The sequence below is a fragment of the Triplophysa rosa genome, linkage group LG20 (assembly GCF_024868665.1).
Source record: "Triplophysa rosa linkage group LG20, Trosa_1v2, whole genome shotgun sequence".
NCBI classification, from domain to species: Eukaryota; Metazoa; Chordata; class Actinopteri; order Cypriniformes; family Nemacheilidae; genus Triplophysa; species Triplophysa rosa.
The window spans coordinates 10174906-10202074 of NC_079909.1; the positions used below are offsets into that span (position 1 = coordinate 10174906).

At 38.0% G+C, this 27169-nt stretch overlaps 1 protein-coding gene across 3 annotated transcripts; it reads right to left on the minus strand.

Moving 5' to 3' along the window:
- Positions 1–3820: 3820 nt before the first annotated feature.
- Positions 3821–24933, minus strand: prkcdb (protein kinase C, delta b). 3 transcript variants are annotated; one of them, XM_057362256.1, is made up of 16 exons: positions 24504–24626; positions 12592–12731; positions 12022–12288; positions 10888–11050; positions 9959–9990; positions 9262–9347; positions 8804–8933; positions 8605–8705; positions 8002–8089; positions 7746–7876; positions 7499–7672; positions 6862–6953; positions 6221–6283; positions 5807–6134; positions 5594–5722; positions 3821–5132 (listed from the first exon to the last, which is right to left on the minus strand). In XM_057362256.1, exons 2-16 carry the CDS (start codon positions 12698–12700, stop codon positions 4974–4976), a joined length of 2052 nt encoding a protein of 683 aa, XP_057218239.1. In that variant the 5' UTR covers positions 12701–12731; positions 24504–24626; the 3' UTR covers positions 3821–4973. The 3 variants fall into 3 exon arrangements, with proteins under 3 accessions (XP_057218239.1, XP_057218240.1, XP_057218238.1); XM_057362257.1 differs by lacking the exon at positions 24504–24626 and adding an exon at positions 24389–24485; XM_057362255.1 differs by lacking the exon at positions 24504–24626 and adding an exon at positions 24786–24933 and having other exon boundaries at positions 3822–5132.
- Between the last annotated feature and the right edge of the window lie 2236 nt (positions 24934–27169).

Here is a 27169-nt window from a genome sequence, read left to right on the forward strand (position 1 = left end):
GTGTCAATGCGCATGCGCCGCCTCTCGCGCGAGCCTCTCATCCACGAGCCCGGGGATTGATATTTGTTGGCTTTCGATTAAAAAGGCGAACTTGCCGCATATTTCAACACAATAATTCCAACGTCCTATCGAGATGATAATAAAATAACGTAAAAACAACACTTTTGCTAATATTTAGTGGTTATATTTGTTATGTGCCCGTACTGAACAATAAAAACGGTGGGACGCAATATTAAACGGTTGCTTACAACTGTCATAACCTGTTCAAGTCTCAATCGCGCGGTTGGTGACGATTATTCTAGTTTATTTAACTTATTCGGTTCAGGGAGGAATAAAATAGTATTTTTATTGTGCTATACAAGCTTTGCCGCCCTGCCTTTACTGTCGTTTGTTCAGTACAGAAAGTGTTTGTCCTATTGGCTAGAATGCACCACTAAAGAGAGCTTAATCTATCGCGCAACTGCGCCACGCTGAGCAGCCAGTTCCAGTTTAATTAATCTTTCTGCATCCTTCTATGTGAAGACATCATATTTACATTTGAGAAATCTGGATATAAAAAAGGTGTACAATTATCATAAACCGAAATAATGTTTAAAAAAGCTACATATATTGAAAGAGTGACATATTTCTATGACATGTCCATTGTTCCAGAATACAAAATATTCTTATTGGAGGATCACGACGATATGATAGAATGTCTAGCGTTAAATATCAAATTTTACATAGGATATTGCATTTTAAAATGTGAAAAATCGAAAAGCTATATTATGCCATAAAGCGTTTTCTTTTTGTTTTTGCTTATGTCCACCTGTCAAGGTAATGCTACACATAAAGCTATAATTACAAAATAAGCAATATGGGCAATAATTATGATTTTCCCATATTTTAATGAATGACATCCAGCCTGAGTTCTCATTCACTAAAAAGGTCATTCACATGGTTCACGGGCATTCACTTGCGAAATCCTGTAAAAAAAACTATATTTACATTTGTCAGCTTTAGCATTTACCTATTTATATTTATACATTGTGAGATTTAAACTTTATGTTCACAATTCCTTCATAAAGAATACAATTGTTTAGAAACCATCTCTACTTTATAGCCACACTCTTATTAGCAAATCTGTTTTAGTCGATTTGTCTTATTTGCTATATATTTTCTGCACTCTGTCCTATTGACTATCTCTAATTCTAGATTAGTCACAGGCTCTTTAGGTCACATAAGGCTTAACATGCAGTTGGAAACAATACCCACAAGATGGCAGTAGTTTCAATCTTTTTTAATTAGTTTAAGACGCTGTGATGGGTGACGATGGGTCAGCATAAAACACATTTAATGCTATTCGATTTCGGTTTCTTTAAAACGTTTATTAGGGCAACTATAATATCCCAAATATCATAGTTAAAATTGTTATTTTTAGTAGGCCTACTTCAGAACATATTCAGTTCTACGGTATTTATTTTTAGGCAGATGAAGGAACGGTTCACCCAAAAATGAAAATTCTGTCTTCATTTACTCACTCAAGTTCTGTATACATTTCTTTGTTCGGACACAGAGAAAGGATTTGGAAGAATGCTTGTAACCAAGCAGTTCTTGGCCACCATGGACTACCATAGTATAGGAAAATGTGCTTTATACATTTCTTTGTACTGTTGAACACAAAATAAGATATTTTGAATGTTAACATTTACTATGGTAGTCAATGGTGGCCAAGAACTGTTTGGTTACAAGCATTCTTCCAAATATCTTTCTCTGTGTTCATCACAGAAATTTACACAGATTTGGAACAACTCGAGGGTGAGTAAATGAAGACATAATTTTTATTTTTGGGTGAACTGTCCCTTTAAAAAGCTTTCAGAATTGTCGGCTTCCCTAATGAGCAACTGCAATTATTCTCTAGATCAGGATGAATCTCAACTTAGATCATCCATATCAACAACACGCATGCTAGATCCTATACTAGTTTATTGAAAAAGATGCTCCCTGAAATTATAGATCCTCTGCTTAGTATTATTAACTCATCTCTGTCATTAGGACATGTCCCTAAAGCACATAAGGTGGCTGTTATTAGGCCCCTTGTCAAAATACTCAACTTGACCTATAGGGACTTAGCTAACTATAGACCTGTATCGAATCTAAAGTACTTGAAACGGTAGTTTCATCACAGCTATGTTCCTTCCTCCAAAGGAATGACATCTGTGAACAATTCCTGTCAGGATTTAGAGCACACCACAGTTCAGAGACTGCTCTGATCAGAGTAGCAAATGATTTGCTTTTGGCATCTGATCGTGGCTGCATCTCGTTACTTGTGCTATTAGATCTTAGTGCTGCTTTTGACACCATTGACCACAGCATACTTTTATATAGACTTAAAAATGATGTTGACGTTAGTGGAATAGTATTGAAATGGTTTCGTTCATACCTATCTAACCGTTTTCAGTTTGTAGCAATAAAAAATGAGGTGTCATGCAAATCACTAGTCCAGTACGGCATGCCACAGGGCTCAGTTTTAGGGCCTCTGCTCTTCGCACAGTACATGCTACCTCTAGGAGGTCTAATTAAGAGAAACAGAGTAAGTTTTCACTGTTATGCTGATGATACTCAACTCTACATTTCCTTGAGGCCTCACGAAACACAGCAGTTTACCAGAATAATGGAATGCATATTTGATATAAAAAATTGGATGAGTAGCAACTTTTTATTGTTGAACTCGGACAAAACAGAAGTGTTACTAATTGGACCGAAAACCGCCATACGTAACCACCAAGATTACTGCTTAACTATTGACGGATGCTCAATAAAACAATCGTTGTCAGCTAGGAATCTGGGCATTTTTTTATAGTAACCTGTCATTTGAAAACCATGTTGCCAACACCTGCAAACCGCGTTTTATCATCTTAAGAATATATATAAATTACGTCATATGCTGTTACTATCAAAGGCAGAAAAGTTAATTCACGCATTCATGACTTCAAGACTAGATTATTGTAATGCACTGTTAGGCGGTTGCCCTGTAGGTTTATTACAAAAACTCCAACTAGTTCAAAACAAGGCAGCTAGAGTTCTTACACAAACAAAAAATGATGAGCATATTAGCCCGGTCCTGTCAACATTGCACTGTTTACCTATTAAGCAACGTATTAACTTTAAAATCTTACTGACTACCTATAAGGTCCTACATGGTTTAGCTCCACAGTATACCTGAGTGAACTTCTACTACTATGTATTATACTACTTCAACTACTACTTCTATACTAGTGTGTGTGTGTGTGTGTGTGCTGTGCGTGCCTGTGCGTGCGTGTGCATTTTGATGTGCATTAAGGCTGGAATACACTACAAGATTATAAAATGTGAACAGATTTAAAAAAAACTAGACATCATACACTTGCAGACTGTTTGAACGTTTGCATAGAAAACAATACATGATAAAATCTGCATACTGGCACAGACTTTCTGCAACAACTCCAGACTGAAAATCTGGGCAAAAATCTTGTAGTGTATTCCAGTCATTAGTGTGTGTTTCAGTGCGTGTATATTATGTTCGGTGTGGCGGGCAAGCATATGAGTTGAGTGTCTGTGTTTCTGTGCGCGACTGTTTGTGTGTATGTGCACTTTGTGTGTGTCCTTCTGGCTCATGTGTGTGTGCAATGCATATTTTGTGTCTTGTGTGAATGAGAGTGTATCTTTTCACTTTGCTTTTGATACCTTTTCTATTTTATAAATGTAATGTATTGCTAATAGTTAACATGTTTTCATGTACAGCTGCTTTATAATGAAAATTGCAAAAAGCGCTATATAAATAAAAGTTGTTGAGTTGAGTTTATTTTATTTCATTTTTGGACAATGGTGACTAATTCTAGGTTACACCGTTTTGTGGTAACAAAAGTTGACTATGTTTTCTCAGCAGAGATTACTGTGATTACCGTGTTGCTTTTGGAAGACATAAGTCAAAAGCCTGACAGAAGTCAAAAGTAAAGTCGAAAACTCTTTAATGGTGCTGAATTCTGAGGAGTAAATTCAGTAAACAAAAGAGCATAATTACCTCCAATAACAACAACCGTTCAGAACAATATACATATATTGTTATATACAATTTTATACTTCTTTAAAATACCAACATTAAATAACAATATATATTTATACTTATTTGTGTTGGTGATGTATAACCTCCACCCACCAATATACTGTACCAATAAACTACCTACTACAGTACCATAAAAGAAGCCCTATTTATGAACATGTCTATAAGACTATTTTTTCATATTGTAGGGGATTTAGGTTCACCTATATGAATCTACATTGTCCTCAACGTCCATTATTTATAGACCCATACTGGAAAACACTATTTTTTGTACGCTCAGCACAGCCTGCTTAGCTCCAACTGGCAAAATCAGCATCTTTAAAATAAAACTTTCATTGTAAAAGATGTACATCTGCAAGAAAAGATACCTTTGAAAGATACACAAAATAGATGCAAGAACATCCCCCAAACACGGTACGGATTATATTTTTAACATGAGACAATCATGGAGTATGGGGATGATCAAAAAGGATGCTCAGATTCCTTAGAAGGCCATTATTTCACAACGACTTAACACCTAAAAATGCTACAATATACATTCCCTTACTCTTAAATCAGGTTCATTTTGTCTGCCTGTTCAGTTGCATGTTTTGTCATTTAGTAAGGTACATCTTGTTCACCAAAACTGAGCTATGTGTTCATATATATATATATATATATATATATATATATATATGTTAGGGATATTACAACAACAATACAGTACATCATCAAAGTTGTTTCGATTTAAAAACTTAATCTTTTCAATAAAAACATAAATACACCATTATGTATTTGTACAGTCCAGAAAGTGTATGCAGGTGTAACACTGGTTGATCTCCTGGCTCTTGTATGCTGCTGTTGTTTTGAGTGGGTAGATCTGAAGGGCTTGACCAAACTCTGCCTAAACCTTTCATTTATCTAGAATGGTGTCCATTTTGGGGTTAATGAAAGAGAAGCCAGCAAAGGCTGACTGGTCCATGGAGTCCATCAGGTTCTTGTCACCTTGCGAGAGTCTGGGCTTCTCACTGAGGAACTCTCTGTCAAAGTTGCTACAGTCGTTGGGTGATTTCTGCAATAAGAGAAACAATTAGCCGAGCAGAATGTGTCTTGGGCTCATGTTATACATTTTTATTAGCTTTTTTACACTTGGTTCAGATCATAACGCACTGTTTTTCTGTTGTTTTTCACTAAAATCTTTTTTTTCTATCTTTTCTTTTTTTGACAGCTGATATTCTTTGTTCTGTTAAACACAAAAGAAGATATTTTGAAGAATGTAGGAAAGCAAAGAGTTCTGGGGCACTATTGACAACCATTGTCATTTTTCCTACTATGGTAGTCAATGGTGGCCAAGAACTGTTTGGTTACAAGCATTCTTCCAAATATCCTTTTGTGTTGATCAGAACAAAGAAATGTATACAAATGTGGAACAACTTGAGGGTGAGTAAATGAAGACTTTTTGATTATGTTTGGGTGAACTGTCCCTTTAAGACAGTTGTTGTTCAGTTTTGTTCTTTGTAATAAGATTCTTACCACTTTTGGCTTGAACGGGGGATTCACTTCTCGCTTCTCCAGTGCAGGCCAGTTGATTGTCTTGAAGAAGGGATGTCCACGGATATTTCCAACAACACCAAGCCTTCGAGTTGGGTCCCGCTCAAACAACTGGAAATGTAAACAGCACAAATTTTAATTTAGAAGTAAAACACAAGCAAGAGTGGCTAACAACTATAAGCCATTCAGACTCGCCTTCTCCAACAGGTCCTTGGACTCCTTAGTAATCCAGCGCGGGAAGTGAGGTACGTCCGTGCGTATGGACTCAAACAGCTCGTCCTCATCGTCTCCCTGGAATGGCGACTGACCAATCAGCATCTCATAGAGCAACACGCCAAACGACCACCAGTCCACAGAGAAAGTGTACTTATGTCCCAGCAAGATCTCAGGAGCGATGTAGTCCGGTGTGCCACAAAACGTGGTTGCTCTGTTTTCTCCAACCATGTTTTCTTTGCACATTCCAAAGTCTGCAATCTTAATATGTCCATCCTTTTCCAGCATCACATTGTCCAACTTCAGATCTCTGATTAGGAGACAGACAACATTAAGTAAATACTTGAGTAGTTTTTTAAACTAGACCAAATCCCGGTCATCTGAAGAATCTTATACCTGTATATAATGCCTTGAGAGTGGAGGAACTGAAGTCCACAGATGATTTCAGCAGCATAGAATCTGGGACAGAAAACACATCAGATATAACAGCAGGACACAGCATCATTGCATTCAGTAATCCTTTTAATAAATGCAAATACCAACAACCTGTCTAAAAATATTATAGACGTATAATAGACTGTTAATAGAAATCTTTTTTTTGCTTGTTTTGTCAAAATTATTGTCTGGAGTTATTTTACAGATGCTGCTTAAAGAAATAATTCACCCAAAATTCTCTTGTCATTTCAAACCTGTATGGGTGTCTTTCTTCTGCAGAACAGAAAAGAAGATATTTTGAAGAATGTTTGTATGGACACAAAGTCAATGCAAGTCAATGGGGACCAAGGATTTTCTGTAACCAACATTCTTCAAAATATCTTCTTTGTGTTCTGCAGAAGAAAGAAAGTCGTAGAGGTTTGAAATTAAAAGAGGGTGAGTAAATGATGACATCATTTTCATTTTAGGGTAAACGACTTCAAAATAATGCTTTATTGGACGTAAAAGCAGGTTAATGTTGAATCTATCTTGAGTATTGTAGCAGTTATTCTAAAAGCTGTGTAACTCTTTGGAGAAAATGTTTTAGAGTGCATGTCACTCACGTGGCTCTGAATAAATCAAATCGTCCCTTATCCTGAATGTGGAACATCAGATCTCCTCCATTCAGATACTCCATCACAAAAAACAAGTGCTCCTGTTGATAAACACATATCAATATCATGAATGAGTGATGGTTTACTGGTAACAACATCTACACATAACAATAAATCAAATCATTTCAAATCTGAGATAAAGCTGACAAACATTTTTACATAACACTGAGTATTTCATGTAGCTTTCCCTTCTGAATAGTTTGAGATCTCTGTACATTCCCAGACAGAAAAGAAAAGCATCGTTATGCAGTCAAACAGGCTGACAAGTCAATTAAAACTCAGTCTTGGCATAATACATTGAGGAACTAGTCTTCTGTCATGAATTACAGTAATGATAACAAAGCTCTGTGCTTGGAATTGCTTTGCAAAGTATTTGCTGATTTGATTAATTTGACAGGTAGTTTAAATTCTGCGGTGGCACATACCATATCACACAAAACAACATGTTTCAACATAGTTAATGAGAGGCTGTGTGACACAGTTACACTCCACATTGTGTGTAATATGCTAAAAATATCAAGAAAAAAACTGAACTCAATTATTGTTCACTGTATAGCCTCATTGTACTGAATGGATAAAGACTGACCTTTGACTGGAAAGTGCAGTACAGGTGTGTGAGGAAAGGGTTTTCCCAGGCTAACGCTAACACTCGTTTCTCCACCATAGTGCATTCCACATCATCATCCATCAGCACCACATCCTTCTTCAGGGCTTTTATTGCAAAATATTCCCCCTTTCCTTTCAGCTCTGCAAGCATCACCTACCATAATACAAAAGCTGCTTAAGGACAAGAAGTCAAAATACATATAAAAATGTGTGATGTGTATACTTACCTTTCCAAAGCTGCCTTTGCCCAGTACCTTGTGGAATACAAAGTCTTTTATGGTGACCCGGGTTTGGTGTGTAATGTTGGTTGGGGCAGGGGTCGTGTCATCCCATAGTTTCCCATACTGGGAGCCCTCCGCTAACACAAACAAATATATTTTTTCATACATTATATTATATGTGTTTTATTTTAATTTTGTGTATTCAAACTCAAGCCAAGGGTTGGAATAATCTAACAGGGAAGATGCAGTAATGGAGACTCACCACTAGGGTCCACTGGCATGTGTTGGTCTATGCCTTGATAAATTCCGAATTCTGACAAAGAGGGATCTGGACGCTTTGTGGAAGATTTCTGTTTAGAACAAAAGAACAAGGACAGATTTTGTCTAGTTACATTTTGGAGAGGAACATAATGCAGAATGTCAAACATAGCCAAATGCAAAAATATAAATAACCATATAACAATACTTGCTTTTATAATGCAAGTGTTCTTATGGATGTCTTAAAGTGATAGTTCACACAAAAATAAAAATTCTGTCATCATTTACTCACCCTCTTCTCATTTCAAACCGGTATGACTTTCTTTCTTCTGCAGAACACCAAAGAAGATATTTTGAAGAATATTGTTAACCAGCCCCCATTCACTTGCATTGGTTTTGATTCCATACAACAGAAGTGAATGGGTGGCGACGCTGGTCGGTTACCAACTTTCTTAAAAATATCTTCTTCTGTGTTCTGTGAAAGAAAGAAAGTCATGCAGGTTTGAAATGACAAGTGAGTAAATGATGACAGAATTTTCATTTTTGGATGAACTATCCCTTTAAAACATCAGTAAAGTGTACTAAGGCAACTGGTCAAATCACTTACTATGCTGACTTGATTCAAAGCCTCCGCCAGGAGTTTCTGGTTGATTCCACAGAGGTTGGCGATCTTGGTCTGGCATTTATGATGGACGTTCATACTACATTCTGAACAGAGATAATCAGCTGTATTACATACATGTACACATAACAAATATAAAAAACACCAATTTCCACTTTCACAAAATGCATTGGATCATAATAACCTTCACACTTGAGGCCTTGTTTGACCATTCCCCACAGCAGACTCCCACAGTGATCGCAGAACGTTGGGCTCATGTAGTTATGTGTCTTGAAGCGATGTGGCATGTCAATCTTAAAGCGCTCCTTCTGAAACTGTGGATACACAAAATAACCATCTCTGATTAGACAGATAAAATCCAAATGCTACAATCACCACAATCAGAGACTGCTGACAAACAATGCTCTTTATTGCAGCGTTTGACAACTATTTTTTGAGTGAGATAACTATTGTTTAGAAGAACTAAAATGGCCTGTAAATGAATTCAGTGACCATCACAAATACTTTTTGTATTTGAGAGGTAAGTGCTCTGCTTTCATGTGTTGGGGATTTTAAAGAGTACATAACATGAGATCATGAAAATTACATTTCATGCAGTGTGTAATGTTGCCGTGTTTGAAAGTAACTTCTTTTGATGCTTACCATTGTCTCTCGGCTGTTTGCCGCTGTTCCAGTGCACCTCCCAATGATCTTATCAATGCACTTCTTGTGAATAGCCGCATTGCATTCTGGGAAAAAGGAAAATAATGATATCAAAGTATTTTCTTTATAGTTTGTAATAGCCCTTATTTGTTAAATGTTTTTTTTTTCCAATATTTGGATTAAGGAAAATACAAAAATACTTAAAATATGACATTATAACATATATAATATATATATAATTCAAAAGTTTAGAATCACTTGACTGCAATGTATTTTGTGATAGTAAAAATCATTTGATCTAAAGGCATTTGTTTACATCTTTGAAATTATTATTTTTTAGACAAAAATATAATTGTGAAAACAATGACTTCTTTCATTAGAAAACTAAAATTGTACTTAATAAAAGTTTTTAAAATGGATGATTTGGTTCAAATAATGAGGAAATGCCAATAAAAGCCCAGCATAGATGGGAGCCACTTCAAACCTGTTTAAAAAGCATCTTAGGGAAAATCTCAATTCTAGAAAAAATATTAATAAGGAACGAATAAGTGATCCTAAACATTTGAACGGTAGTGTATACATATATAATATTCAATTTCTATTCTTGTAAATGTTCTATACATGTAAATTGTGTGTTCTTACTGATAGACACAAAGGAACGTCTACAACAGACTAAAGAAGCTGTAAAGACACTTACGCCTACACTTGTAGCCCTGCTTGTTGAGACCCCTGGAAGTTAAAAAAAAATGTGTGTTGGAGTATTGACATTTCTACACAGCAGGAAATACACAAGTGTTAGTACACAAATGGAAAACTCTTATCAGGAAGACTTTGAAAAACACAGACTCTCTCTAACTTCCTATCTGTTTCCCTCTTTCTCACACACTTATACACACAGTGTGAACAATGCGCATGCCGTACTGTCTCACACTGTAGAGGAAGGCGACGGCTGAAATATCAGAGGAAAAGTCGTGCGCAAAGTCGTGCGCACACAAACACAGATGCTATCTAATACTATGATTTACAAACACACACACCAAGATTATATTCAGACCCCTATAAAGATGGTTCTAGCGGATTCATTTTTGACGAATCATTATTTTAAGTTCCATCTCATGTTAATGGGGTACTTTCTATTTGTTAGACACGTTTCTTGAAAAGTTTCATGATCTTGCTGGATCTTGTCTCCCTGGACTAACCTGTTATAGTATGTCAATTAAAAGACTGGGAGTCATTCTGAATGAGAGGTACATTGCTTAAGGGCACAACAGAGCTGGATTGTAATCTCAGTAAATCTTCAGTTTCTGGGTCATTTCAGTTGGTGCTGAACATTTTCTAGATCCCTAACCATTAAACCACTAACCATTTACTGCTTAAACCAAATGCACTAAACATAAAAGCACTGTGTTACCTTTACTGAAGCATATTTATTTTATTTTTTAAAAAGTATTAAACTTTGGAATGTAACGTGTCAACTATGTTTTAGACATAAGACTTCAAATTGTGTAGCTTGGTGTATTGCTACCCATAAACATACATTAATGGATCAAAGCTGGGATAATTCAAGGGCATTAAAAGTTCTGTATTTTATTTGTTTTTCTTTACATCATTTGTTTATTTACTTACCACACAAAGTCCCGACACACCGAGCAGAAGGTGGGCTGTTTGAAGAAGGTGGCTGTGAACTCGTGATTCTTTATAAAATGAACCTTGGCTTGTTTGATGGCTCCTCTCCTTCTGTTCAGAGTAAGAAGACCATCTTCCTCTTTCCCTGTCACTGAAGCCTTGTCTGTGAAGATAAGAATAGAAAATAGAGTTACTAGTTAGATGATAATTATTTTAACAAATGTAATAAAGCTGTGTAATTTAAATCAACACTCAATCAAATAAACAGAATAACGTCCAAACTGAAGTGAGTTATGATGGGATTTACTTGCACAATGATGACAATAAAATGGAAGGATAATTTACTCTTTCTAGAGCCCCAGCTCTAGAAAAGAGTAAATCTACTCTGTCCAATTGTTAGCGTACAGCAATAAAGTAAAATTAATAGTGTGTTGTAAAATTCAATAGGGCAAATATGCCTTGAAATAAGAAACAATGGGTCCTGAAAGAGAAAGACAGAGAAAGAGAAAGGGAAAGAGAGAGAACAGATACGGTACCAGCATGAAAAGATGGCATGAGTAAGCAAAGACAACACAGATACCAGCTGACAGGACTGAGCTGGTTTCTGAAGGTTGTGAGATATTGTCCAGAAAACAGGAATTGGAAACTTTAAATAACAGGGGAAATCAGAATTGAAGAAACAGGGAAAGCCAGAGTCTTACACTTGTGAAGCAGAAGACACAAACTGAGCAATTCTGACATTCATATGTGCCAAATATGTCAATGTGATATGTGTATAATCTATATTGATATCTACACATAACCATTTATAGAAATAAGATACTTTTAACGATATTTAAGGCGAGACATTAAAAGAAACCTTAATAAACAAAGCAAGTCATGCTGTTACACTGCAATACACACAGTATTACATATACAAAATAAAGTTCATTGTTAAATCAGAACTAGAAATTAGATTTTTTTATATCTATTCTGCAGATAACTTCATTGCCCCTTGAATAGTGAAAATCCAGGTTTCATTATAAAATAAATAAATGTACACCCTGCCTATGAAGTACCCGTGAGATGTTTATGAAATTGTAACCGGTGTTTATCTGATAGACAGTGTTCAGTGTGTGTTAAATGCATACCAACCTTGGTCATTATCCTCGAAAAAGAACTGCACAGACAACATCACCTTCCCGGAGGGCTGCAGGTCCACCCAGAACTCGGCACGGCCGTTACCTTTTTTGCAGCGCTCAGCGATGACGGAGACCCCGACCGTGGCCTCTGACAGAGTCTCTTCTGACGATTTCATCAGCATCACCTGTAATACACGCCCCTCCAAGATGTGTGCGTCAAATGAGGATTTCCACCTGGGGTACATGGTGGGCTTCCTCTGGATCAGCGTCTTCCCTCGTTCTGTGTGGAGGAGGAGTGAAAACATATGCAGGTAAGTGTCTGTTAGCTTCCTAGGTAGGCAGCTTTTTAAGGAACTGTGCAAGTTAAGTCTATTTATGTTTTGCACGGAACTGCTCCCTATGTAAAGCATTACAAATCAGCCACGCACAACTTTCCATGAGAGTAAGGAAGATGCCTTAGAAGTCAGCTGCTTGGGTAGGCAGTAGATGGCTCACTAGGCTTTATAAGAGAGCTTTGGTGTTGATGTACATGTTTACATTGATGCTCAGAAGTGTATTTTAGCATGCATTGTTTGTTATTGACCTGTGCTCATTGATTCCTTCATCTTGATTGCACAGAACGGCTCATCTGTCATCGGGGGAAGATCTCCCAGGTTAAATTCGTTGATGACAATCCTCAGGAACGGAGCCATGGTGAGAAATCGCCTGCTTACACACACTTACCTACAAACAGAAGGAGAAATTGATCAAGTAGGGGTACAACATCTAGGGTTAAATACAATTTAAAACAAATATTTACATCGTCAATAAGAAACTCTCCATAAAGCCCTCAAGATTGTTTTTAAGAAGTTGTAGCATGATTGCTTCAACTTCCTATTGTGAAAAGCACAATCTTGCATAACAGCGTCTGCTTTTGGATGGTTCCACTAACATCACGCCTGCTGTGGCCGACCAGATAGTTTTGTTTTCTTAGTAAGCAAAGTGCAGAATGGAAACTAATTAACTCAATCGCAACTCTTATATTCCATACGCAGAAAATAAAGTCATTTTCCAAGCGGAGCCCTTCAGGCAGGACCAGATTCCAGGCGGTATTAACGCACACACAATGGCTCAGCTTTGAACGGGTTCTGGGGCATTTATTTGGTTTCAAAATTTAATCACACGGATTAAGAATTCAGACACACGCCGTACACGCACAAACACGACGGAAATGAAATGAAGGAAAACATACAAACTGTAAATCTTGTGACGGGAATTTATGTGACCGCAGCATGCAACAAGCAGTGAACAGCAGTAAATGTGCTGTCCATAAAGGGAAAAACAGCGAAGAAGCTGCATACAGACATGCCATTTTCCATTAAAGGAAAGCCAATGCAGAGACAGACTTCTTGGTATTTATTTAATAAAATGCCAGTCTTTACACTCAAAGCCCTTAAAGCTCAAGAGCGGAGGCCTAAATCCAGCCCCTCTGTCAGCTGGCAATGAAACTCACAATCCCACCCAACCAAGATCAGTTTCACACCAGCACTGCTGAACAAAACGAAATCGGAATATATCAAATAAAAGAATAAAAGTAAATGTGAACTGAAATGTTATTAGGCCCTGAATAGAAAGTGTACAGTCAAAAATATATTTTCACCATCCGAGATCTAAAGCATGGTGCTATCCTCACTAACCACAAGCTCAATGATGTCTAGTCACACTAAAAAACACAGCTTTCACAGAAAGAGTTTTTTGTTGGTGTTTGTACAGACACTAGAGAAAAAAAACATTCTATTTCCCCTTCTATTTAGCACTTAAAGGGGTCATATGGCGGAAGTACGTCTTTTTCTGTGTTTTTGGTGTGTTATAAGTTGCCCATGCATGTATTAGACACTTAAAATTGCACAAATGAAAGCGTGGGAACAAAAGATGCATTCTATCTAAAAGCGAATGCTCACCCAGACTTGCCTGAAACGCCTCGTGTAACCACACCCCGGCAAATCTACGTAACTTCGTAACATTTGACTAAGACCGCCCAAATCTACACGTAGTTAAGGTGGGCGTAATTGTAAATCTCATTGTATCGCCTGTTAGTACGATTGCTTTGGAACCTGATGTTCCGAATATGGTAAGAGGCGTTACATTTCCATGAAATGCTTGCAGTATTCGACCAATCACTACACACTGGTGAACTGGCCAATCATAGCACACCTCGCTTTTCAGAGCGTTTCAGAGAGGCGGGGCAAAGAGGAGATACAAACATGCACGGTATGTGGAAAATACAACATTTTTTCAACTTTAAATGGTGTATACACATTGCGTTACATCTAAAACAAACAATAATATTCGTTTTAGCCGTGCAATATGACCCCTTTAAACTTGTATTTTTATTCATGATTATTGATGCTTTATATCTGGTTGGCCTTGTGTGAGTGACTGATCACACAGAGCTGAAATGTAGAGCAGGTGAAGTGGGACCGTCAGAGACTAATCGAGATATACAGTATCTGATGCCGATCAGCAGCACCACAGTATTAGGCCACTGAAACACTGAAACCACAGATTAGTTATCTATGAATCTGTATATGACATCAATACAACTGTAATTCAATAAAGCAATAAGCCCCAAGAAGCAGTGGGTTACAGTGCATTTTATAACAGCTAAGGGCGTTGTGGCACGACGCGAAGCGGAGTGCCTAAAACCCTGTAGCTGTTATAAAATGCACTGTAACCCACTGCTTCGCGGGGCTTATTGCTTTTATAAAACGGTTATTCCATATGCTTAGCAAGGTTTCATAAAATAAAGTAAATAAAATGATATTTAGGCTATGTGGTGCGGTCAGCCGTTATATATTAAGGTATTTTATAACGGCTTAGAACTCCGCTCAGCCAATCAGAATCAAGGACCAGAACTGACCGTTTTATAAAGTGCATTTGACTCTAGTGAAGCTTCTACTAATCAGTCAATACATAAATAGTTATGCAGGTTATATGCAGGGTTATATACAGACCCATGTGTAAAGTAAGTGACACAACATGATAATGCACTCAAAAACGCAAGGTGTCCCAAACTCATATAAAGTACATGTCCAAAATTGTCCTGAAAATGGATGTTGCTGGGCTAATTTGTGTTACTCATTGTATTAGTTATAATGATACAGCTCAGTGCTAAGGACTTTGGTCCACAAATTACTATATTTTACATATTAAATCACAATAAAATGATAAATGGAGGTAATCGGAACCAGCTTTAAAAGTTCCCACTCAGATTCTTCAAAAGTGATATACATATACAGTCCTGGCCAAAGCTTAAGTTGGAACTTTGGAAAACTGACATATTTGACATATTTTTTTATTCAAATATATTATTAAAAAAATGATTTTAAAAGCTTGTTCTCATGCTGCGTACTTGGAATGTAAACTGAGCTTTGAGAAGAATTCAGGGAGGCTAAAAATTACCCACGAGCAAAGAAAAATGCCCAGAAAATGGCTACAAAGTATTACTACATGACAGAACCAACAATGTTTGCTTATTTTTTTCTTTTTTTTACATTTTTTACAACCTACCTAGAAGATTTTCTGATGATCTTGAACGTTTAGTCTTTTGTCCAGCAAATATTGCACAAATATGCAATGATTACTGTACAATATACACATCTATATAAATTACATCATGAGCATCACATATTAACATGTACATTATAATCTATAATGCTGGAAGAAAAACTAAGAAAGACCAGGCAGGTACAGACCCCCTACCACCAATACAAGCGAACTCAAAATCACAACAAAAATGCATTAATATCAGCTAATGAAACACTTACTTAGTCAAACATAAACCTCTTACAGTCAAAGGCATATGACTACAAAAAAATGTCCCTGGAGAGAGTGGAAAAAATGAGCCCATGCAGTAAGGGAGGGGATGGAGCGAAAAAGTAAAAAGGGAGGGATGGGGGAGGGAAGAAAGAAAGCATTGAGCAGAAACATCTACAAAATACTGGAAGCTGACAGTGCTTGCTAAAAAAGCAAACTCATACACTGAGATCCATTCATATTCTTACTTGACAGTCACACTAATGCACACCTCTCCATCTCATCTACAACTCTTATGTCTGCAGAAAACACAGCATTACCGCAATGGCGACGGTTTGCCAAAAATATCACTATCAAATGAATGAGCAACATTTGTGTGTGTTTCAGTAGCTTGGTTTCTCTCAAAGCTCCATTAATCTGCCAAGGGAGGTCACCTCCCTCACAGCAGGACCGGTTGCTGCTTAATCAACACATATCCATTTGGAATTTGTGTTTGTGTGTGTGTGTATGTGTATGTGTGCGTCCATGTGTGAAAATGTCTTCATGCTACTTTCTTAAGCTGTTTGAGATACAAAACATGAAGTAATGTATTATTAGCACCTCCAGTGCATTCTAGTTTAAGGATGGCGGGCTTTTCGATAGCGACAGTTTTACATTGATGCATTTGCCAGATGCTTTTATCCAAAGTGACTTCAGTGCATTCAGGCTATACGTTACATTAGTGTGTTCCCAGGGGTCAAACAAATAGCATGCATCCTATTATGAACTATCACATCTGTTCATTTACAATTACACATTCTTTTAGCTTTTGATAACTTTTGCTTTTTGTTTCTCATGCACATCACAGACTCGGGCTCAGAATGCAGCCGGGACAACATGACTGAATAAGACCAAGCAAAGAAATGAACAGAAAAAGGGTGCAGCTGGGTGGTGGTGGTTTATTAGAACTGGAACAGGAGGGAGGTGAGCTGTTGTTTATGTTCCCCCTTCATATGATTGACGGGAATATATGCTCCTCCCTAATACTTTTGATCATACATCATTTATAAACTTCTTATGTATGTGGTTGGATGGTTTGGGTTTATCTTTAACCTGCACTGAACATCTGCTCGGCTAGCTTTCTTTCTGAACTTTGTAAGCTGCTAAATCCACACGTTATACTTCTAACACCAGGTTTGAGCTACAGCTTTCTGGCTTTTTCCAGAAAGAAAAATGGCAAAATCAAAAAAAAGTCACTTAACTCAGAGATCTGAATGGAAGATGCCTGTGACATCACAAAATATGCAACAAGAAATGTTCCCATTTGAATCTATAGGAATCGATGTATAGGAATCAAGATATGGAAGTAACCAGGGATGCACCGAAATGAAAATTCTTGGCCGAAGCCGAATAAAAATGAAACACTTGGCCGAATATTGAACACCGAACATGGCTTTTCGTATTTCTTCTATTTATTTAGCCAATTTTTTCACTATTGCATCAACTGAATGGTCAAAATGCTTTTAATATTTTGTCTTGCTTTTCAATATAATACAATATAATATAACTTAAAATAAAATTGAGCAAAACAAGTAGGCTAAATGAAAACAAAAAATGAGCCCTCTCACTTCTTGAATAGCACACATTAGGTGTACAGCTGACTGCTGAAAGAATGTACTGTACTCTGTACCCCGACAACAAAACACTCAAGTGTCATTCAACATTATAAGCTAAAAATATGAATAAAGGAAAACTGTTGGATTATTATAGGCTACATTGCAAAATGATTTAAAGAAAAGAAAAAAAACATCCATGCAAGCAATTCTGACTGACAAGCATTTCAGTTCAAGTCTCTCCTCCAAACTCCGCCCACAAAAGCTGACTGTCACTGTTCTATCAGAAGGTGTACTCGTGGCCGAGATCCACAGAACATACTTTGACAAGTTGTTTAGTACAGGGAACTGTGTGCACGCAACCACTGTATGATGTCAAAGGATGTCTCGAGCGGCGTGGCTACTGTCAGACCGCCCACTGCTTGATCATATCACACTTCATGTTCTGTAAAATTTATTGGGCCATTTCACTTATTCGGCCGAACACCGAACATGCCATTTTCGGCCGAATATTTTCGATTGCCGAACATTCGGTGCATCCCTAGCAGTAACACAAACAAATTCATATATTCAACATATTCATATTCACGGTGGGGCTGCTCGATTATGACAAAAATCATGATCACGACTATGTTGGCCAATATTGAGATCCCGATTATTTAACACGATTACTCATTAACTTTTAAAACAACATAGAAAAATGAAAACTTGGCTTTTAAACTGTGAATTCAACTGCAAAATAAATGTAAAGAAATAGCACAGCTGAAACACTGTAAAGGAAAAGGGTGCACTGTGGATTTATACCACAAGAAAAGAGAGGATCCTTGCAAAATGGAATGCAGCACAATAATCGTTTTGCCTTGATTATTTTGTTTTTGTAATTGTTGAAGGCCAAAATTGACGATTACGATTAATTTTCAATTAATTGCACAACCCTAATTCACGGTCTAGTTTTAATTTACTCCTGCATTCGGCCACTATTAAAGATATTTATTTATAAACTATTTATAAACAGTGAATATATTAAAATGACAAATAAACTAAATATCAGATAATAAACCACAACATGCAAACAAATACAAAATGAACATCAACTGTCTTCAGCGACCATTCTGGCAGAGCGTGTACTTTCTGTGCCACTATTATCAAACAGAATTTCTAAAATCTGATTGTTTTCAAACACGTTTCCTGAACATTTCCCACAATCCACCAGTACAAATAACAAATAACTATAGCCCAGCTTATTCATTTGGCTTAGTTATAATTGACTGCATTTGACTTCTAAATAAAGCGAAGGTGAGACTTTATTGTGGTGCTTAAATGTATTTGTGTAAGCTTTATCTTAGACTTAAAATTTGACAACCACAGACACTTAAAGACATACAGTATTGTGGCTTCAATTGGATGTTTTTCACATTGCGGGTAAAACTTCAGCAAAGCTACAGTACTTCCTGTTGTGACTATAACAGTGGGTAGAAAACATCAATATTTTAGTCTCTGAAAACAGTGTGTGTGGTTAAAGCAGATAACACATCAGATTTGGTCTTTAAAAAGCACACCGTATTAGCACGAGACAGATATTTAATGTGCTTTCTACTGTTCAAACCTTTTTCATAATCAGTCTCGGTTTCATTGTATCATGTTGTTCGTCTTGGGAATTGACATAAAAGCCGTAATGAAAATATGTAGACTATCACATTAAGACAGAACAATAGAAATGAACAGGTTATGTCAGACAAAAATATCAATCTGCTGATGTGATAGAGAATGAATGTTGCAGACTGAACTATGAGAGCATGTTCAAGTCAGGAAAAGAAAGCCATGTTTAAAAAAACACCAGAAAACCTGTAAGTCTGGTTAAACCAGGTGGTGCAGCTGCATAGCTTGAGTGTATTTTTTGTAGTATAGTTGTCCTTTTAAATTAATGTATAGGTATTAGGGCTGTGCAAAAATATCCATACATGTAACTACCACACTTTTTTTTTCAAAAGAGTATCGATAATGATACCTCTACTATCGATACATTTTTTAAAATCATGTCATATACAAAGGCCAAAAGTAAGTGGAAGCGAGCATGGCGAAAAATATAAGAACCCTTTGGGTGTGCTTTGGTTTGAAAAATAAGTCAGGGAGTAATGAGTTAAAACAAATGCTGTTTATAAGCTTCATAACCCACCAAGTCACTTGGCTATTGCAGTGCATTAGACAAACAGTTTATTCCAAAAAGTAACAATGACATTTATTGTGCTTTAACGGATGTGACACCAGCGAGTTTTCAGCACGGATGAACCAGGGGTTTCACACTGCCCATGTTCATTGTTTTTACTGTAATGCACCACAACAGCCTGCATGCGTGAGCCACCTTATTTCCCTGTGCTACCCACTTTTTGGGAACCTCTGATCTAAAGGTCCATGCATCGCACATCATGGCCACTCTGCAGAGGTTAGGGATGTTTTTACACTTATCCTTACAGAAAACCCCAGGTGGTGCTCAGCCTCTTGTATTTCTAGCTCTACTTTTTACAATTTTGATTTAAAGTATTGCAATATATCGCAAATGTGTATCATATCGAAATACATAGCAATATATTGTACCGTGACCCATCTATCGTTATATGTATCGTATCGTGAGGCGCTTTCCAATACACAGCCCTAATAGATATACAGTTGCACACACACAGAAGAGAAGAAGAAAACCATGTGCACAATCAAACAATCTCCCAACCTTCCAAAAATGCTGTTTAGCAGTCCTAATGAAACAATTTCGTTTTCTTCTGTAATCTGATATTTTTCAGAGTGAAACAGGATATTCCTCAAGAAGTAAGGTGGGAATTTTTGGTGGTCTCTGAATAACAGGTGTTCAAAGAGGTTGGAAAAAAGTCTAGAATAATGCACCAATACGATTGTTACAACAAAGACATAAAATACGTGTTAAAGTCCGGGTAAAGAGAATTCTGAGAATTGTTTCTAAACACATTATAGATGTTAGAAATGTATTGCTGAAACACATTACAAAGACTGGAGTTAAACCGTTAAACAGTTTTTCACCAATTCTCTTTTCAGGATTTTTTGGGCGGGGCTAAAACGGGGGGTCGATGACGCAATGGAGCGTCTGAGCATGCATGGCCCCTCCCCTATCACTAGAGCGCCTAGCATCAGGTGTCTGCTCAGTCAGGAGCTCAGGGTTGTAAGCTTTTCGCACACGCTTTCAGGCTCTCACTCTGCCCAACTTAACAAATCTCATGCCAAATAATATACAATCTACCCGGCTGGTTCGCTATCAGCAATTTCAGCATCTACCTTATCAGCTCAAGAGAGAACCACTACAAATAGACAAAGCTGTCTGTGTTCACACTTGACTTCTTTTTTGAAGCTGCTAGCGTCTGTTTTAAATTATAATCCTATGGAGTAAACTGTTTTCAAAAAAAGTCCTGAGTGCTTTTTTAACACCAGCGCCAGCGTCTTTTGCTGCAGCTCAGCGCGTCTTTTGAGGTTGGAAAAAAGTTCAACTTTTCTGAAAAAACATCCTGTCAAGCACCTTTTTCACAGCTAAGGGTGTGATTGGTCGAGAAGGCTCAAGCTTAGTTTTGTATAAATGAACGTTTAAATTTCACTTTCAATAACTTTTGATTGCATTTCCAGCGAGAAATTAGTATTGTAGTTTTTAAATATGTGATTGATTATAGCAAGTACGCTCTCTGTTTATAATTCAAATAGACTTCCATTACGCTGCCTATGAAGCCTGTCTCTCTAAGCTGCATACGTGCACAAATGCTATCTTTGAACATTGCCGGGTGCTATTTGTAACCACAACGCGCTCTGGGTTCGGGCTAAGACCGGGCCCGGAGCCTCCTTCCCGGACATGGGGAGAGTACTCTGTGTTCGGAAGAAACTGCCGGACTCGGAGCCCTCTCTCCGGACAGCACGCCAAATACGCATACCTTTTAACCTGCTCCAGAATTATCTATATCGCGCGTGTTTGAATTCAAATCCTAAAACGTATTCACATAATTCACATATAGCCTACTGGGCTGGGGACTCAGGTTGAGCGATTCGAGTGGGCGTGGCTTCAGCGCCAACAGCGTCTGAGAGCAAAGAGTCCTGCTTATTTTTCCAAGATTTTGATAACTTATTTTATTTACTTGGATGTTTTTTTCTCCATTCAAATTTGGCTGGGTGGTTAATAACACAATTTTCTGTTGTGTGACAAACTCAGAACACATATTTCAATGTCACTTTACTCAGACTTTAAAATTGTTGATTTCACCCAAAAATGAAAACTCGGTCATCATCTTCTCATCCTCTTGTCATTTCAAACCTGTATAACTTACTTGCTTCTGTAGAACACAAAAAAGAAGAATGTTGGTAACCGTACAACGGCGCTACCCATTGACTTCTATTGTATGGACACACAACCAATGCAAGTGAATGGGCACCGATAATTGTTCAGTTACCAACATTCTTCAAAATACCTTCTTTTGTGTTCTGCAGAAGCAAGTCATACAGGTTTGAAATGACAAGAGGGTGAGTAAATGATGACAGAATTTTCATTTTTGGGATAATAAATAATTTTTTTCATGACAGACCAGCAGCACCGGTTTATTTCACAAATACAGACAAATGTTTGCATTTCTCAAGGTAAACTCAAAGTTAATGCTGCGTCTGCAGGTAAAGGTTAGGCAACACAACGAGCTAAACCATCATTTGTAATCACTAATGTCACCGGGTTATTGGGTTAAAACAACATGCATTAACAAAGCGATTGTGTGGACGTGAGTGAAAGAATGAGGAAGAGAAGATGGAGGGCCTTCAAGGTCATCTGAGTGCTGAATGCCATGTGACATTTGTTTTAGTGTAGCATTGATTTCTCACCCCTCTCCTCCCTCAGGCTAAGAAACAAGAGACCCCATGCATCTCTCTCTCTCTCTCTCTCTCTCTTTCTTTCTTTCTTTCTTTCTTTCTTTCTTTCTTTCTTTCTTTCTTTCTTTCTTTCTTTCTTTCTTTCTCTCTCTCTCTAGCCTATAGCACACACACACACAAAATACACAATGGTCAGTCTAGGTTATTGTGGAAAAGCCAATTCCTCTTTGAAACAGGGCACCACACAACATGGTCCCTGTGACTGCCCCTTTCCAGTCAAATGTGTGTTTATGCAATATCAGGACTCAAATCCACTCACTAAAGTTAAAGTATGTAGGACAAGAATATTAGACACTCGCGTGTGTGTGTGTTCATGTTTGTATATCCCGGTGGGGACCTAAACCTGAATACACACCAACACATGGGGACTCGTGTCACCGTGGGGACCAAAATTGAGGTCCTCATGGGCAAAAAAGCTAATAAATTGTACAGAACAATATTTTTTACAAATCTAAAAATGCAAAAAGTGTTCTATGATCTTTAGGTTTAGGGATAGGGTTAGGAGATAGAATATACAGTTTGTACAGTATAAATCACGGGGATAGTCAACCAAAGCCTGTGTGTGTGTGTGTGTGTGTGTGTGTGTGTGTGTGTGTGTGTGTGTGTGTGTGTGAGAGTGTGTGTGAGTTGCCATGTCTATCTAAAGGTGAAGCTGAGCTTGCCTCTGTAGCTCTGTACAATGAGAGTGGTGTCTAATTCTGCCTTGCGAACACTTCACAAAAGCTTCATTAATCCAAGACAAACAAGAGAGCGCCCTGTGTGCTCACTACCATATAAGTACGCAACCAACCTTTTGTGATGTGTGTTTAAAAGCAATGCAAAAGTAAGTAAAGACATGCAAAACAATGAACGATTTACTGTATTTGTGTTTTCCAGAAGCACTACAGCTGGGTGAAAGGTCCGAACGCTCCTAATAGTGTTTGCTTGTAAGACTGGTGTGTGTTACATAGAAAACACAGATGCTGACAGAAGGGGTGAAGATGCACCATCATCGCTGCCTTCTTGTCCCCTGCAGTTCGGCAAGTAAATAATTCAGAGGAGGAACACGTTGTTGATTAAGACACTCAGACGACATACAAAAAATTAATTAACGCATAAGACAAACATAAATAACTATGTGAAAGGGCAACAATGAAAATGTTGTTATATGACACAAGACAAAATTAAATTTGTGTGGAAAAAAATGTGCAACGCAGTTTAGGCCATTAAGTAAAAGAACTTCACGCGAACAAGTATGTACATACTGTATGGAGGCACAATGCATCGACCACATCAGCCAATATTAACAATTTTAAATGTATCTGCCGAATTTGACAATAATGGATTAAGAATTTCAAGATTTTTTTCCAGTTTAATGCCAAGGCCACACTAGACTTTCAGAATGTGAAATTTCTACGCAGAGCCCTGCATTTATGGGTGGCACCCAGAAAAAAACATTGACAAAGCATTGTTTTTCACACATAATGCTCGTTATTATTGTTTTCGTTATTTTAAAGCTGTATTGTACACATTTGGATTGCGTAATACTATCATTGTTAGCATTTCCTCCAACTGAAATGTCTGGATAAAATACTGGTAAATACTGTCAAACAGATTTCACAATAGTCTATGAAAAAGCTCATGTTACAGTTTAAACAGATCGTTTTATGGTCCCAGACAATGGAAAACTGCTTTATGTCTTTAGAAGGGTAAGAGAAACCTAGCAAGAAAGCAAAGAAAAAAGTGTTTTGCCATTGTCCGCCTTGACAAACTCTCATGCGATAGTCGGTAACTATGGAAACCACGATTACGACGCTGCTGTAGCGTTCGCGTGTAAAGCAAATATGCTGTATATCCCGCATAGTTTTAACTCATTTCACATGTCATCCTAAGAAATCATTCTAACCACGACGAGTTACTGGCTATCTTCATCTCAACAAACTTGAAAAACAAGACTGAACAGCTAGCCACCATATGCGTTACTAAATGTAAACATATTAGATAAAAGAAAAATGCAGAAGAACTGCTTTTTACAACAGTTTGAAAGTCCAGCAGCAGCACATTCGGTCTGTAAGAACTTTTCTAATAACTTACTGTATGTGCTTACATAACTTCATGGCAACACACACGAAACACTGTCGAAAAGTGCAGACTGCTGCTGCTTCCGCGTAACCAAGTCCAATAAAGACAATTTGTCGCGTTTCTTTACCTCCTGAACTTTCACATTCGGACAAACTTTTAGTGCTTCCCGTCTCATAAAGCGTCGACAATCCCTAATAACTTTACGTCTGCGTTTGTTTTGCACGAAACTAGAAATGGAGTGCCTGGAAATGTTGTCTCGTTGGATGCTCTTGGCGACAATTAGCCGAAAATACAACGAAATCTATTGGTCGCTGGCGGACAACGTGCACAACGTTGTACATTTCTGTCATCTCCCGGATTGACGTACGCGAACGAGCTGAAAGTCAAAAGTCGTGAGCAATGAACTTACCAACTTCAAAGAACCGAGTAGTTTCAATAAAGAATCTCTGTTCTTCGTGCTGCTTTGTAAGTACAGAGTAAACTGAAGAGCGCGGCGTGTTTGAGGAAGTATTTACCCGCTCACTGTGCGTGCTTGCGCGCGCGTGTGTGTGTGTCTGTCTGTCTTTGTGTGACACAATACTGGAGGAGTGACGTCGCGCAGGTAGGTAGAGGTAGAGAGAGAGAGAGAGAGAGAGAGAGAGAGAGAGAGAGAGAGAGAGACTTTTATCTATCTATCTTATCTGCCTGATGAATCTGCACAATCTATTGTGTAATGGAAAAGTGTTTTATTTACTCTGATTTATGAGTTACCATTGCTGGTAGTTGAGCATGTTTTCTCATTTCCTTAAGGTAGGAGATTCCTCATGGAAATCTTTGGGAACTCCAGTCAGACCCACCCCACACCTTTACAAGCAATAGGCATGAGGTAAAACATTTCTTAAGCACGCGCGCGCACACACACACGCACGCGCACGCACACGCACACACACGCACGCACACACACGCACACACACGCACACACGCACACACGCACGCGCACGCGCACGCACACGCACGCACACACACACACACACACACACACACACACACACACACACACACACACACACACACAGTACAGTACACAAGAAGTAGAAGTCACATGATGCTGACTCACAGACTGCCCCACCCCTTCAATCTAGGTCTCAGTCAGTGGTGTATAAAGCTTGGAGTTTCAGTGTTTCTATATTTAGTATCATTCCAAACGACTGTAGGATTACCACCAATCAAATATTGTTTGTGTAACAAACCGTTGATCAACTTTAGTGCAACAGAAGTGGTAACAGAAAGCATTAAAGTATGGGTGAATAACTATTGCGTGGGTTTGCAATCCAGGTTTCACTTCTCCTGTGCTTCTTGTCAGTTATACACGTTTCTTCTCCTTTACGGTTTCATTTTCGTCCTTTTTTTTGCTCTTCTTCATTTCTGGTGCCTTATCGCACACCTACTATTATAACTTAGGTCTTGTCTCATTTCTTATTGGCTATTACTTCCCTTTTTAGAGCCTAGATTCATTATAATATGTGTAATGGATTTTATACAGTATATGTGTTTGTTCTGTATACAGTATGTAATGTTAACGCAACGTATATGTGTATGTAATGATCTGTTTAAAATCCCTATGAGCTGGGTTGAGCATGGTGTTGCTTCTTCCTCGCTGAAAACGTTTCCTCTTCATCATCACATCATCTAACATCATGTTTAACAGCTCAACCTCAGAAGTATACACTGTGTGATGTCTCAACACGTAGGGGAGGGTTTTAATGGCTAAAACTTCTCTTACTGGCCTGTTTAAACTAACAGGCTAAAATCAATCTCCACTGTGCGTTGGCGAGGCTGGCCAAACAACTGACCGTGGGTGGGGTCTGTGCCATTTTCCCTGCAATGTCCCCGCGGTGCCAGGGCAAACAGCCGTCTGTGAGTAATGACAGGAACTCAGTAGGGAGGAAAAAGGAAACCCCCTAACCCAAAAGAAACATTCATCTGGTTATCGACTGTTGCCTGTCTATTCCTCAATCCGTCTCTCAGTTTCTACTCCGGCTGAGACATTAGACAGACACTGAAGGAAATTGCTAGTGGGCAACTTTGGTTATGTAATGCAGACACGTTACATAAAACTGAGTGCTATATCTACGGATTTCTATGCATGTGCCATGAACACATTTCTCTTTATGCAGTCACCACTTCATTTAAATAACTGGTACATAGTATAATAAACTGGTTTGTACATTTTGTACAATGTTCGATATGCTTGTTTTTAAAGAGAAGTGGGGAATGTTAATGTCTAAACAGTGCTCTCCAAAAGAATGATTATGGCTTGATAAAGCTTCATAATGGCGGTGACCTCATGGATACAGCAATAGCGCCCTGGAACTCTGCCCTTTAACCAGAGATATTGTAAACAGCACATATTCACTAGCCGAGGGTGACGATGACGGAAAATCAAGAAAAGCAACGGTGATCATTTCCAGGAATACATTAACCTGGTTTGAAGGAGTAAGGCCGACACAGGTGCACCTCTAAATGTTTGCGAACAAAACACGTTCATTTACTATTCAAATACATTGCAAGCAGGCAAATGGACAAAGGAGCACACGACAGAAAACTTGGAAATGATAACACAATTTTTTTGTTAGCTATAGGAAGTAAAGCTCATTCATGGAACTAATAAAGCTAGGAGCTCTTTTTTTCATTGTGCATCAGGTCTTGAGGAGACAGAACAACAAAGGAGCACCTGTGTGGTTACTCTTTGTTACAGTTTGAGGTTCACCAGTGGTTTAGATTGTTAGATCATCTCAGAATTAGCGTTATAGC